At 40.0% G+C, this 15,869-nt stretch overlaps 1 protein-coding gene across 3 annotated transcripts in view; it reads right to left on the reverse strand.

Annotated features, from left to right (window-relative positions):
- Positions 1–15,869, reverse strand: part of MICAL3 (microtubule associated monooxygenase, calponin and LIM domain containing 3) — a 185,658-nt gene that overhangs the window by 36,061 nt on the left and 133,728 nt on the right. Inside the window, exons 27-29 of one of the 3 annotated variants that reach the window (XM_064515336.1) lie at positions 14,365–14,560; positions 9,311–9,555; positions 4,832–4,969 (exon numbers count right to left, since the gene is read on the reverse strand). In XM_064515336.1, coding sequence (XP_064371406.1) covers positions 4,832–4,969; positions 9,311–9,555; positions 14,365–14,560 — 579 coding nt within the window. Of the gene's footprint in view, positions 1–2,600; positions 2,664–4,831; positions 4,970–9,310; positions 9,556–14,364; positions 14,561–15,869 lie in introns of all 3 variants that reach the window. The other 2 variants (XM_064515344.1, XM_064515346.1) reach the window with 2 other exon arrangements.

The following is a 15,869-nucleotide window of genomic DNA, read 5'->3' on the forward strand; positions in this document are numbered from 1 at the left end:
AACTTTCCTTTTTTGTTAGAGATCACAATTTGATTTGTAGGGTCAACAGAAAGACAAGATTCTTGAATTTATAACACCAAAATGGGCATTTGACCTGTGACAAGTACAGGAGGAGGACCCAGCTGTGCAGGTCTAAATTTCATTTTTAAATGATACTTAAAAACCTAAAAAAACCCACTACTAACTCTCAGCTTATTACACCTTTTCCCATCTCTAGTATTTAGGGTGATTTACTAGAAATTCGTTGCTGATATTTAGGCATTTTCATGTTATGCTATAATTTCAGACATAATTCAAGTAAAAAAATGAAGCGATTCCAGCTTTTTTCACTGCAGAGTCCATCAACTACATTTTTGAATCTGTGCAGTGAATTACAATCTATTTAATGTCAACAGCATGCAAACACTTAGCTTGGTTTTTGCATGTCCACTTATTGCAAATGAGTACACAGTCAGCGTGTATTATTATGTACAATGTTTGATAACTATACACATAGTATCTGGTCCTGAATGATGGTAACAGCTGCATTTATAATTTCCTTGGTCACACCTACACCAGTAAACTAAGCAGTGCAAGTCTCCAGACCTGAATACATGCTGTGCCACACTGTCATTTCTGTTACTAAATTGGTAGGAGGGCTCCTGGCATGGTTCCTGGCAGTTACCTGCCATGGTAGGGCTGCAGTATGTTTCTAATAGGCAGTCTGGATGCAGCCCCGCCGATTCTGGATGATAAAAAGGTTTTAGCCATATAGGTACAAGTCATGCTGCGGCAGCTTTCTTCAGAGTCAGAGAGTGGGCCCCTGACCTTTTTATTTACTAGTGAAGATGTGGCCTTTGGGACCATTTATTTATTATGTCAATCTTAAAAAACCCCACAACTATCCCTAAAACTGAGGTCTTATAGTGTCTCCTCTTTCTCTAACTCAGGTTTTTGCTTATTTCAAAACATGGCCTTTGGGAGGTGGTTTGTGTTCTTTCTTCAGCCTGAGAATTTATTTTATTCTAAGCTTTTCCCTTCTGCAGTATCAAGATAGACAAACATACGAGTGAGTTTATTTTCTGTAAATTATTGTGAAAAGGCAGTTATACCTAAGTGTGATAAAGCACTGGCTTATTCACTTACGTCGGGAGCTTATAAAATCCAGAATCTTACAGATCCAGAGCACAGGAGACATAGGAGATTGAGTCTAACAGCAAAGGATGGTCCTCTCACAAGGGCATTTATAGACATACTGAACAAAGCCAAACTGTGCCTCTGTCTGATTGTTGCTTAGATAAACTCTAGCTAATGCTATTGTGAAAACAATAATACCATAGGATGGTTTTAAGGTAACACCAAACATGAGTAACCTTAACCAAAACTTGGAGAAATGTAACTCTGATAAGAATATCTGATATCACTATGTACATGTGTGTCTTTTGATGCAGAAACCATGAGGTGACATGACTCACATATGGAGTGTTTAAGAGAGAGGAAAAATAAACACTTTTAGATAGCTTGGTATATAAACCCCAACAAAAGATTTTACAGATGCATACATAAGTAACAACTTGGTGCAAGGGGGATCCCATTTTGAGGGACATGGAAAGCTTGCAAGTGGCTGGTTATATTATACATATACTGTGCATATACGTATACGCAGTTAGGATAAGGTGCAAGAGGCCAAAAGCTGTCACACAATAACTTAGAAGCTACACACTATGGCAGCCAGAAACTGGGTTTAGCACTTTGTTCATATCAGCTAGCAGCCATGAGCAGACTGCATCATGTGCAGCCATGCTGTAAACACTGCTGCCTTGCCAAAGCAGCAACAGAAGCAAAGTTTTACAAGTGAGCTAGTTATTCTGATGTGCCAAAGCAACATAGCCATAGATCAACTACATGTCCATGAACTACTCTCGTTCCACTGATTTAGATACTTTCACTGCTTTACAGAATTTGACTCCCTTACTCTAATCCCAGAATCTTCACACTCATTGGTTTTGCAATAGAGCTTAGAGGACCAACTAAAGAAAGCAACTGAACTCTGCCATCCTTCAGCTCTCCTGAGGCTTTCCTAAGTAACATGAACTCCAAGTCAAAGGAGACACAACAGTCATCACTATTCCTAAAGATTCCAGCTTAAACCTCACTTTTCTTTCTTGCTTTCTTCACAAGATAGCTAGAATTTGCAATTGCTTCAGATAATTACAATGGATTCAAGCACTCTCTTTCACTTAACCTCTCAACTGCAAGAAAGCCCCACGTTCTTTTAGCTAAAGAGCTGGGGGAAGAATAACTGATCTACTCTTCTGTTCATAAAGTAAATCAAAACACTCAGCTAGATTCCTAGTACTACTTTATTACACCAAAGATAACCTCTCTGTTTGGCCTCCCTTCCAAAGGGTTACAACAAATGTCCAGTTCATGCAAGAATGGACTGTCTGAGCAAGGCATGCATGCACACTCCCCCTTCCTCCCTCCCTCCACTTCCAGTCATGCAGTAGCGACAGGGCCATAAGTTCCAGGGTTAAAGTACCAGCTCAGCTGCTGAAGGCATGGAGAAGAGACGGGCAGGGTTATTGTGCATTGGAATACATAGAACATCACCAAACTACCTCCAGGGACCGTCTCCAGCCACGCCTGTACTGCCTCACGGCGTACGGAGGGAAGGTCGGATGCTGAATTTAAAAAACAATAAATTATAAGAAATCAAAATTAGACCATCAGGAAGTGTCTAACAGTGAAATGTGACAAAAGGGAAAATCTTCAGTAGCAAATACAGGAATAAAACCTACAAGAAGTTAAACAACTGATTACAGGCTTGGGATTTAAAGTAAGATAACATACAAATGCCCAGGGCCAAATCTTCCTTTAGGATCTGTGATGTTAGAGGAAATACAGACGGTAATGTAAGAAAAACACAGTTCTTAGCATCTGATTAGCACGTTGCTACTGCCATACTCAGCTTGAAATTTTGTTCAGGAGGGAAATTTATAGATGAAAGAGCTGAGCAATGAGACATAACAGAATCTGCCAGCCACAGTATTTCAGAATCTGCACTGCCTGGCTTTGAATGCTACCAGACAAGGAAGAATTCCTAAAACAGAACGAGACTTCAGCGTTTCAGCCATGTTATTCCAGATCAAACCCCACCTCCAGCTGCTCCTCTGATGAGCTCTCTGAATGAGCTCATATGACAAGATACAGCTCAGCCAGGAACAAATCTGTCTATCAAACTCCGATTGAAAATTTATGGCATATCCACAAGTACACATTTGCAACAGTTATTTCACAAACAAACTGCTGATATGCCTGTACATGCTGGTACTGGATCACAGTGCAAATGAAGCAGCTACCTATTGGTCAGTAGATTTTCCTAGTTTGGCCTAGTTTGAGGGAAAGGGAAGAAAATACTGCCTGCTTCCCAAAAGAAGCTGGAAAGACTGCAAAATCAATTTGGAAGGATCAACACAGGTTTTCCCTTATTTTGCTGGCAGCTGTGCTAACACACTATGGAAAGGGAGGAATCAGAAAATACATATTAAAAGAAAAACTCAGAAACTATAGTGCCATAGACCTTCAAGCAGAAGCTATATGAACCGTAACTGTGGTAAGCTTAAGAAACCTTGTTATTTTTCACCTAGGGTTCTTAAATTTTAAGCAGCCACTTTAAGGAATATTGAATGTTACAGACAGTGGAATAGGGTACACTTCTGTGATTGGAGTGAGAAGGAAATACAGATCTCTTACTTGTATAGAGCAGATTTCACACCAGAAAATCCAAGTGCATTCTACAAACTGCAATTACAAACATAGCCTAACTGAACTGTAATTATGTATGAAGTTGGACCAGAATTTAAAAAAAGGCCAGCTAGAACTATGAGGAAAGGTAATTACCTTGCATGGAATAAGATCAGGCAACATGAGGTAAGGTCCTAGTTTTTTTTTAATACAGATCAGTCATGAACTTAATTTTACATTTACTGTAAAAGAAACCCCTTCCCACAGCACACTTACTCCCTCCACAGTTCCGGCAGAGTGGTTTGTTATAGACGTTGATAGAAGATCACCACTTACTAAATCAGCAACATTAACTTTTTTAAAGCTTGGGCTTCCAGATAAGTAAAGCATGTATGACATACTTACCTCCTGACACCCAGTAATATAGTCTAGAAAGGGGTCTGGTACAGAGGTCAACTCAGTAGGGATGGCTGGAAGGTGTTTATATGATAGCTAGAATATTGGCATTTTTCCTCCTCCAAAGTTTTCCTTTAAGTAACCAGCAACTCAAAAAGATCACACGTTGCTTCAAAAACCAGATATACTGTCAAATCTTAACTACCTTTGAACTCTGTCCTTCCCTGATAATACCAGCTGCAGTTACACCATTTGAAAAGAAGCAACAGAGAAATATGCTCAGTACAGAAGCCAGCCCTGTTCAGTCTCTCACTCTAAGGCACGTACCACACCACATCCCACTTTAGCTTTCCTGGGTGTCGAATCCTCATTGCCACAAAAAGCACATGACAGCTTCTGGTACTTCCCCTAAAGTCAGTTACCAAGGGCTGATGCCTAGCACTAGCAAACCATTTCTACAGTGAGGAAGAATGCTGTGGAGTAACGCAAATGGGTCAGAAGTCACAAAGCTGTTGAGCTGAGAAAGCAGTCATTTTAAGCAGAAACTGACCTGAAAAGCAAAACATTCAAACAACTGCAATTTCAGAAAAGAGCTCCTTTGAATCACTACCACCCCTTCTGAAGAGCACTGCTCTGAAAGGGTGCAGAAGCAACAAAGTTAAACAGCTGCGATCGCCATCTAGGAACTGACAGTGCAGGGGGAGATTACCTCTGGAGGTGGAGGACTTTGAGGCTGGGACCATTTTTTCCTCCTCCTCTTTTTCACGGATGTGTGTCCAGTGCACATCTGCCAGGATCTCCAAGGGATCAACCGGATTTACAATCTGCTGCAGTCTAAGGTTTCCAGCTAGCAGATCGAGGATATGGCAGACCAGGATGTAGGCAGGGTGGGATGAAGGACAGGGAGGAAAAGGTGGGAGAACAGTGGAAAGGAAAAGTAACACATCACAGGAGAAGAAATATGAAAAGAAGAAAAGAAAATATTACTAAGATCAGTTTGCAAGACAGACAGAAAAAGCTCAGCATTGGGTGTGCACGCATACACCAATACAGCAAGTTCCCACTCCTCACGTTCCACGTCAAAGCTGAGTAATGCCATTCCAAAGGCAAGGAGATGCTATTAAAAACTTCATTATAGATTATCTCTATAGCAAGCAGCTTCACTGAAATTAAAGACATTTGCTGGTGTCGAACAGATACGTGGTAGGTAAATACCAATTTAGCAGTGGTAGGTAAATACCAATTTAGCAGAAATTTCCAGCTCCTTTAGCCTACTCAGCATGATTATTGCCAAAGATACCTTGCTGTTAAAGGCAAGGGACAATCTGCATTGTAGTTTGATGCACCAAAACAAAAGGATCTTCATTCCCTACTATCTGGTTAAGTACTCTTTTTCTATGCCAGGTAAATCTTTCTTTGTGAACTAAATTACTTGTTGGATCTCAGAGTTTCAGGTTTATGTGTATGTGCATACGCACACATGGGCACACACTTGCCTTAATAATTAAACATTCCATGTACTCCTGCTATTTTGCACTAACCGGATTGTTTAAAGGGCAGAAGTGCTTTCTGAGCAGTATCAACATTTTCCTTATGACTCACCCTGTCCCCTCAAAGATTTTCCTTTGCAAAAAGGAATTTGTTTCAAAGGAATTACATTATTGCTCCTTCACTTGCCTACACAAACAGGAAAGCAGCTGATAAGCAATTTACTCAACCGCTACAGAACATTCATGCTGAAAGCATCTTCCCCTGAGATGAGCCTATTATCTTCATAGACCCTTTCTCCATTGCTACCTGCTACGGGACTATATCTCAGGTTTTGTTTGCCCATAATTAAATACCTCATTCTACAGGGACCAAGGTGATCAGTATCTGCAGAGGGAGTGGTCTTCAAAAGCAAATGACTCATACTGAACAGTAAAATGCCCACTTTATAAAGTTAAGTCAGTATTCATGGGCGGATTATCACTGTGTAGGGTAAACCACTATTTCAGCAGTTTAGAACTCAAAAGCAATTAAACTTTCATATGCTGGATTAGTGGTCAGAAGGAAAAAAGAAACATAAGCAGCATTTAGAAGCCATACTCATCAATTCCTGATGTCCTGTTTTAATGCAGTTCCTCTCTCCCAGCAATGTTCCCCCCAGACATAACAAAGTGTTTAGGACTTCAGTTTCAGGAATGACTGGGTATGATAGCTGGCATTAAAACTGCAGAAGAAACAGGCAGAAGAAACTGCAGGAAGGACAGAATCACCAGGTGATTATTAAAGAGGAAAAGGGATCAGACACACAAACTCAAATACAGAGTAAGATTCACAATTTAGCAGCTTTATCTCCCTATTACCTCATCAGAAAGTTTTCATGTCAATCAGCTCAAAAACATGGCCTAACCAGAGCTACTTGACATCCTGCAGGAAAAGGAATCTGGGTTTTTCTCTCCGCATATCAAAGCACTCACATGCAGGCCCCAAGATGAGTAGAGTTAGCATTTGCATCCCCACGCAAAATTTTGTGTTAAAAGGTTTAGGTTTGTCAGCAATGGCTGCAAAGTATATAGTCAGTCAGCAAGACTCAAAAAGAGCAGGTCCCACACGATCTGCATGTTTTTAACATGGATTTGTCTCGGATTTAGACCAGTGTATCATACACACCTGCAGTCAGCCTCCAAGACTTTATAGAGAGGCCTGGGTCTTGATTAGGAAATACGCCTTGTTCAGCTTTTTCAATAGGTAAACTGCAGTTTAAACAGCACAGCCAACTGTGAAGGACTGCTGCTTGGCTAACAGACAAACCGAAGATTTCTTTGAGTTATAAATGCTTGAGAATTTCAAATCACAGCTGGTGTGGCCTTCCCCAAGGCTGCCTACTACAGCTTTGCAAGAAGCTGGACATTTGTTCTGCTTTACTGGGATAGGTAGCTTTCCCTTCTACTTTTACTTTGGCACTTACCAGCACTTAATAAGAAATGGGCAGTCTCAACATTTAACTTTTAATGGAATGTAATGCTACCCACAAACCAACTTCTTAGAAGCCACGTCTAAAGCAAACTAGCAACTAAAACATGGAAAAGCTTATTCATTTATGCTCTTCAGCCATCCTCATACTACTTCTAATCCTTTCCGCTAGAAAAGTTAAATTGGGAAAAATATAGTATCTCAGATTTATTGTTTTATAAATATGACAGATGCTAAGCTACAGTGTTTACAACTGTAAGTCCCAAAGTATGTAGTTTGACAACTCAGTATGCCCTCTTACCTGTATGAAGGCCTTTGAATTTTATTCTCATGTATTCTGCTCTAATGAACCACATTGAGTGAATAAGGGATTAACAAGCTATTAGGACCAAGTCCTTCCAAAGAGCAACCATCAGAAATAAATTGCAGCAAAATTCATTATGGAAAACTAGTTAAATTGGAATGCCACATTATCTTCATGTCCATTCTGTGACTTTGAAAAATCTCAGGATCTCCAGTTTCACTAGCTTCCCCAGCAGACTCTCCCCATAGACACACATTCACAAAGGACAGTAACAAAAAATGCAGGTTTGCTCACACAGGCAATCTAAATGCAGTAGTTCTGATGTGTCCGGTGTGTCTGACATATTGCACAGGTGCAATCAGTCTCTATGGAACAAATCTGAAAGGTCCTAAATATGTGGGGTTCACTGTTCATGTACGTTATAGTAGCAGACTGATCAGGATTTTGAGATATCCTGAAGTATTTGGCAGCTTTACCTTTTTCCTAAAATCAGTAGAGATGCCAGACCTGAAGTACAGCAATTGGATCAGGAGGTAAAGATAACAACAGCTATTGAATCAGTTTTGAGAGAACTGCTAAAGTAACCACATAAAAGAGAAAATTTTGTCATGTGGGACCTGCTCTTTGAAACACTCCCCCCTGCTTAGGGGAAAATTTTGTCATGTGGGACCTGCTCTTTGAAACACTCCCCCCTGCTTAGGGGAAATGGAAGTGGAAATGGTATATGGGTACCTTTAAATGTACCCGTGTCCTCTTCATTTGAGAAACGTTGAAGCCAGAGGCCTTGCTGCAGCTCTCTCTCCCAAGGGCAATACTCTCCCTCTACAGCAGAGGGAACCACACATCCATATATAACACCAGACACACGTGCACACACAAGCAATGGAGAGAAAGAAAGAAAGTACAGAATCAGAAAGAAAGAACTGTCTGGAAATCCAGTGAGTAGTACTCCCACCATATTCAACGTGCCTGACAGGAAAACTCTGCTTGACAGAAGCAACGGCTGTCTGAAAACGCCGTAATTTAGCAGACGAAACTCACAACATGCAAGTTACCATACTTAAAAAGCAGTCTCAACTTTCATAGGCTTCAGCTATGGAGACACAGTTCCTAAATTGAAAAAGTAGCCAAGCAGCCTGTTGAGTTCATGAACAAAACCATCGCTAAGACTCAGTGTAATTGAACCTCTGCTTGTACAAGGAGGCCAAAGACCTTTCCAAAGAAGTTCTTTGGAGTCTGATAGTCTTCAGAAAAGGGAAATGAAAGCACAAGGACAAGATTAATAAGAAATCTGGAATGGTGATGAAATGCTGAAAACATGTATATTCTTAACACAATGCTTGCATGATGATGACTGAAACAAATGCAGGGGAAAGAGTCTTTCTCTAAGATTTTCTGCAGAAATCCCTCAGAGCTAAAATGAGAACAACCTGAACTCCTTGCCTTCTCAAGACCTTCAATTAAATGAGGAGAGCTGGAAGCAGCTTCTGGGATGCCTTGATGTTAGCTGTAGGGGACCACCTCCAGGTGAGGCACCCTGCAAAACTGAAAACACTGCCTCCACAATGCTTCCAGTTCTTGCTGCCAAAGAACAAAGGGCACATTCATATCCAATTCCCAATAATAATAATCAACAACAATAAAACAATGCATTGTCACAAAGCTGTGAGTTGCACATGTTGGCATGGTGTATGGGAAGCATACTGTGTCATCAATTATGCTGTAACTACCCTGCAGGGAAAGACCTTCTGTATCCAGAACGATCCACCTAAAACTTGGCTTGACAATAACTCCCTAAAAATCAAAGTAATATGAAAGAAGAAAGAAAGATTTCCAAGGCAAATCTTTTTCATTCCGTATTGCAAGTACTTATCTCACTCTTCACTCCCATCTAGCAGAAAGAAAGGACAAATCAATCCGTCTAACCTTCGCTAGACTGCTCATCTTCCTCCTCTTCGTCTTCTTCCTCCTCGTCATATTCTCCCTCTTTGTCTTCTATCTCAAGATTCTCCTCAGCCTCAATCTCTTCTTCACTCTTTCCCTTCAGGAGGGCATGGATTCGCACAGCCTCTTTCCATGGCACACCACCCAAGTCTGAAGGAGGTTGCTGAGGCTGCAGTAGTTCATCATCATCTTCCTCATCTTCCTCCTCCATCTCAGACTCTGAACTACTATTTAAAAAAAGAATAAAACAGCAACTGGTTAATGTGTCTTAGATGAGTCTACATATGACTGACAAGTCATTTCAATACATAAAAGCCCAAAACATACAGTGGAAACCATAATACTTATCTTCTTTCAATATTTCATAGGTATTTTAGTTACAGCTTGATCAGTGGGCTGCAGTATGGTCCATGCCCTGCTTCTTTTCACAGAGGGGAAATGGCATAAAAATACCTATGAAGCTGCATCCAAATATTTGTGCAGCATTCATTGTTACAGTACCTTAGCATACTTAAGTTCAGCACTAAGTGACTTTACTCATTCCACATCGCTTTCACTACACTGTGGCAGAAGAGTGCTTGGCAGTGTCAGAATGCAGAAGGTCATATCTTTTGATAGTGGCAACTACTGCTGGCATTTTGGATAGCTAGGGCATTTTTGGCACTTGCTGGGGAAAGCTGCAGAAGGCTTTAGGAACAGAAAGAACATAATGCATAACGCAACTATCAGGCCAAAGTAAAGAGCATGCGAGCTAAGGACAGCTGGAGAGAAATGCAAAATTCCACGCTTCTCTACATCACGGACAGCACTGTCCATACCATCCAATTAAGTGCAGAGTGTACATAGTGGCAAGAAACTGCAGGAAACACTGCAAGGACAATTACAATAATGTGCCTATTATTCTCACAGTGAAGTCTAAAACATGGAAAACAATACATATATATCATTAGCACTTTTTAGCAGACATCTTTGTTTAATTCCAGCAGTTCCTCAGAATAAGCCGCAGGGGCAAGAAATGTAACCGCCTACAAGACAACATTTAATCTAACTCAGTCTTACGTACTGGACTATCCAGAGATAGCTGGGAAAAAGCTGGTTGCATTTGACACTGGAAAATGAATGTGACCCATATTACATTCAGAGAATGCACCTGCAGAGCAAAAAGGTATTCTTTCTTTGTTATTCTTTAATAGATCACTGTCAGAAAAAAACCTGCATTTACTAGAGCAATAGTTGGGTGCTTCCCATATAAATCTTAATAGGCCCAGAAAACTGTTTGTGAATGGTTAAAATTTTGGATGAATCATCTGAGAACAATATCCTACTCCTGCTGTTTCCTTATGACAGCTATCATTGTATTTAACAAACTAATGCCTTTGGCAGAACCTTTTCCATACAGACAATGAGAGGGAAAACTGACAAGTTGAAAATCAAGAAGAATGACATTTACATTCCATGCAAGTCTGTAAAATATAGCTTCTGCAGTTCTTGTAATTTCGTTTTCCATACACAGATTTTTATTACGTGAGCACTCAATGTGTCATACTGACACTTTCTAGAAAATGCTACATGGCAGCACCCTTTCTCTTATATTGTACATATTCAGGTACAGATTTCAACTCTACTCTAACACTATGTAAATATATTGTATTTATGTAATTTCATTCATCCATTTGTCTGAGAGACTATTTTTGTTAAAGAAGTTAATAAAACATCATCAGTTTCTCTGTGCTCTGATTGTCACATACTTTTGTCCATAGGCCCTTAAATTCTCCCCACTGTTTTGCACTGATTAACATAAAATCCTCAAATTATAATCCACTTTTCCACAGCATAAATTGAATGCTTATTTTGAACTGTCTGTCCCTGTTTTCACATAGTAAATACTGAATACAAATGCTGTTGCGTGCCAGAAACTCAGTGTATAGTCTAGGAGACGGAAGCATACCCCAGAGGCTCTACGCAGATATTCTCACAGAGATAAAAAGTGAGGTTCCCTTTCTCCCTCCTCCCTGATTAATAGCACACTTTCATACCCTTCAGCATGGAAATAAACCTCACAGGTGCTGCCTGCTGGGTCTTTAGTGACCTGGCAAAAAGGTTTACTGCTGCTCAAACTGTTGCCATGACTGCTGAATGGGCCGAGCTGCTGTTCTTCACCCAGCCTGCTTATGTCATGTAATACTGACGACATAAATTCTTTACCACATAGCTCACTTTACCTTCTTTGGCATTTATTTATAAACACACTTTTTGTCTGACCTTTGAATACTGAGAAATGACGAGCTGGGTGGCTAAAAGACAACAGTGAGATGGCCTGGTAGAGCAGGCATTTATTTTAATATGCTCATTTTGTGCCACATGAAATAATTCAACAGCTGAGACTTTTTTTTTTTTTCTATAAAGCAGTGATCAAAGACTAAATGTACGTTACTTTATGGAATTTGCATAGCCAGTTGAACATCTCTCTAAAAAGGTGTACATACAACACAGATTTATCGCTGATGAGAGGAACCAAAACCTAACCCATGCAAACTAACCTCTTCTATTCCTTTGCCATACAGGTCCAATACAGTGTCAGCTGTCCTATTACACTCCTTTCAAAGGTGTGTGTATTACGCTATAACCAAAATGGCAGATGACATATGGCAAGTGTTACTTAAAATGGATGAATAAGGCATTTAAAGGTCTTCTACCCCTCAAATGCCATGTAGTCTGGGTTTGGTTGTTTAAATGATGTTTTCCTGTTGAGGAGTTGGTGCTTAGGCAAGACTGCCTCTCTTTTGAAAAAATATACTTCGAATACTGTTTCCCAGAAGCTTCTCTGCAACGTGCAGGCTCACGTGTGCATGCACGTGCGCGCGCGCTGGGAAGCTCTGTGTCAGAATGCACGGTTTCTTTTCGATTTAGAGTGTGTAACTATGTGTACCTTGAAGGTCAGGCCATTATTCCATAAGACAGAGAACAAAAAGTTCCACATTTACTCAGCAAGCTCCTAACCCTGAGGCTCAGCACCAAGACAGTGAATATAATCAAATCAGGGCTTTGGCTGGTTGGTTGCAGAAGTCAACTTTTTTTCTTTCTTTGCTGCAAAAGTGGTCATGCTTTTTCTTGACTTTTCTTTGCCTTTCTGTGAAGCACGAGGGATTGGGTACAGTCGAATACAGGATACCAGGTAGCTACATCATGTAGAAAATTCTCTGATGTTTGGCCTACATGGCCTAATCAATGCTCCAAATCAAATTGCTTGCCATATTTGGATTTGGGACAGAGATTTTTTCCAGGTCAAATGGACAAGGAATTTTTCTCTCTTTCCTCTGTATTATAGTGTGTGGACTGCCCACTATACACTGTCTTGAGCTTGTGAAGTTTAACAGTTCAGTCTACTACAGACTAAAATATTTAGCTTAATCCAAGTTATAGGGATGATTGTTGCACAAAGGGAGATAAATATATCAGCCTATGAGAGAAAATCAAACTAACTAACCTAATGGTGTACCGGCCTCAGTCTCCAAAATCCTACAAAAAATGGCTCTTGGAGAGGAGCAACAGTTTCATGCTGAACTGTCACTTTTTTCACTGAGTCTTTTCCTTTGGAAGTCTTCTGCCATTTACTGACCAGGCCTAATGAGTCTTGATTCACTGAAATTATGACAAATAATAATAAGGCTCTGTGAATTTTGAGGTCTATAAACAAGAAAGAACTATAAACCCACAGTATTACAGTATTAATGCCCAAATTTTCACAGTTGATAAAAGTCTTAGGTCTGAGCAGGGAGCTAAAGAGAGATGAGTAAAGCAAACAGAATTCAAGTCACTCAAAAAATGCTCCAGAGAATATTCAACTAGGCCACTGAACAAGATGTCCATTATGTAAAATGTATCAAAACAGCATCCTTTAAAGAAACAAATATGTTAAGAAATTAATTTAAAGTGTTATTAGAGTTCCAGAGGAAACAGGCGTACAGGATAACAATGAACCCCAGGCACTTACAGTAAGTCCCACATTCCTGAGTCCAAACTTACCTCCCTATCAAGAGAGGAAGAGTTCAGGCTATAAAAAGCTACCCCTTTCCAGATGCTGCCTCTTCAAACTTATCTTATGAGATCACTTGGATTCTGTACTACCACAATCCTATGAAGATTTTAATGAACCATTTCATATCTGTACTCTTCACCACACCAATTCAATTCAATTTCACAGGCATAAAAGTAGTAAGCAATTTCTTATACAACACTACACCTGTAGGTAATGTATTCATAGAATATGTTTGTAACCTCTCAGTCCCAGGAAACCAGTTGCAGAATTATCTGAGTTTATTTCAAAAGGAGTATTGGACAGACTCAGAGGTGACAAATTACAGATTGCTACTGCTACAAAGAAAAGCAGATGATTAGAAAACACATTAAGAGATCAAGACTGCAAAAGTGCATGATTGACTATAAAGGTCGCAGGCATGCTTCATCAAATATTTTCTCTCAGTTGTCTTTGCAGCAACCAATATCTATGCCTGCAAATATTTGCATCCTGACATGCCTGTACATCACTTTACAGATAATGGGAAATTTGTGATGGTGTGGCGCATTATTTTTCAACAGCCATACCTATTGCTTCAAACTAAGATCTCTTTGGCATTGCAACAATATTCAGTCCAGGCTACACGTGTGTTAAACTTAAGCTTTAAACCACAGCTGTTTCTGATGAAATGTGGCTAACTTTGGAAAACACCCCCTCTTTTTGATCCATGTTCTGTTGCTTAAATGACTACTGTGTCTTTAATACAATTCCACCCCCGCCTCAATCCCTTCCAACCTAGGACTGATTTTCATGGTACTATCAGCACCTTTTTAAGAAAGTTAGTAAGTAATTTAGAAGAACAGAAACTTTAACATAAATTATCTATGCACATATGCACAACATTTTCAAGAACTCTAGAAAGGGCAACCTGGTAAATAATAAGTGAAAAAAAGCTAAAGGAACAGCTGGTATAAGTCTGTTGGGACAGATATAAAAAAAATGGACAATGTGTGCTAACCTGCTGGGCACATCATCTTCTGTTGCTTTGTCCAATACACTGCTCAGGTTATGCTCTGCCAGTGTCTCTTCAGGAACCTCTTCCAGTTCTTCTTCCCGTTGCAGTGACAGTCGGTAATTCTCCAGCTCAATCCGCTCAGGTGTGCCACGCAGTCGCTTGGCAAGGCTAGGCTCTTCCAGCCCATTTACGTTAGCACCTAAAGAACAAGCCAGTGAATAAACAATAAATGCAACAATCAGAACGGTACTTTCTTAAGGAAATTGAGCAATTGGGAGAAATGGGGCATGAGGCAGAGGGAGGTAAATAAAGCAAGAGAAAGAGAATACCTTATGTCATTATCCTGTTTGCCACTATGGGCAGAACCTGCTGGAGAGACAGACTGCAAAAGGGAATCTTAATGGTTTTGGCTAATAGATGCTAAAAAAAAAAATACTGAATGTCCTAGTTGAGAGAGGAAATAAGGACATTTTAGCTGCATAAACCAGAGCTGCAGTGAAGCCTATTTGGTAAGCACTGCAGAAGGCCATAGATTGGGAATATTCCATGAGACAAAGTAGGATGATCCTGCTGCATAATGCTAAAAATTGTTACCAGTCAAGTTGAGTAGAACTACAGAGTTAGACAGCGTGAAAATATTACTATTACTTAAAGAAAAGAGGAAGAGGAGAAGAGGAATGAAAAGATCCTCTCGGAGGAAGCTTTCAAAGTTCTTCTAGACTTGAATTTTTTTTTCATCAGAGCATGTGATGAAATAGGCTGCAGGGAAAAATCTAGATGAGATGTTCAAAAGTACAAATCCCACAGATCCCAGAAAATTGAAAGGACATGTGAACCAGGCAGTTGGAGAAAAGCATAAAGAAGCTTCATTCACTGTGGCAGTCAATGAATTATGTTCAAACCTGCATTCATCCATCTCTTAAAAATTCTAGTATTTTAGCTTAAATAGTATGCCACTGTTTTACCCTTATCCAGCTTAGTATTTACAGAGACCAATCTTTCCCAGCCTCTGCTGTGCTGTGCTATAAAGAAGCCAAGCCTTTCTCTCATGAGATGAGCTCTTCAGTGTCCTGATCATCCCCTAGCTCTCTGCACCTGTCCCAGTTTGGATTACTCTTTCCAGAACCTGCATGATTAGAATTGTACACAACTTTCCAGATGAGGTCTTATCAGTGTATCACACAGCTCTGCCCTGAGAGCACATTTGCCTATTTGTACACCACATAATACCGGTAGCTTTTATTTATTGACTGATACTGAGATCTTTCTCCTTCTCTGCTTTCAACTGATAAGCACCTTGTTGTTAGCCAACATTCTCAACACTTTCTTAGTGCATGACCTGGTACTTTATGGTATTACATTTCTATTTTTAAAATCATAGTCCACAAAATTTTACTGTTCTTAGCATATGACAGTCCTGTCCTCCTCTGCACTGGTAATGCTTCAAAATTTTGCCTCAGCAGTAAATTTCATTAGCATATTTCCCCTTTTTTGCCAGTATCACTAGT

The sequence above is a fragment of the Dromaius novaehollandiae genome, chromosome 1 (genome assembly GCF_036370855.1).
Source record: "Dromaius novaehollandiae isolate bDroNov1 chromosome 1, bDroNov1.hap1, whole genome shotgun sequence".
Taxonomy (NCBI): domain Eukaryota; kingdom Metazoa; phylum Chordata; class Aves; order Casuariiformes; family Dromaiidae; genus Dromaius; species Dromaius novaehollandiae.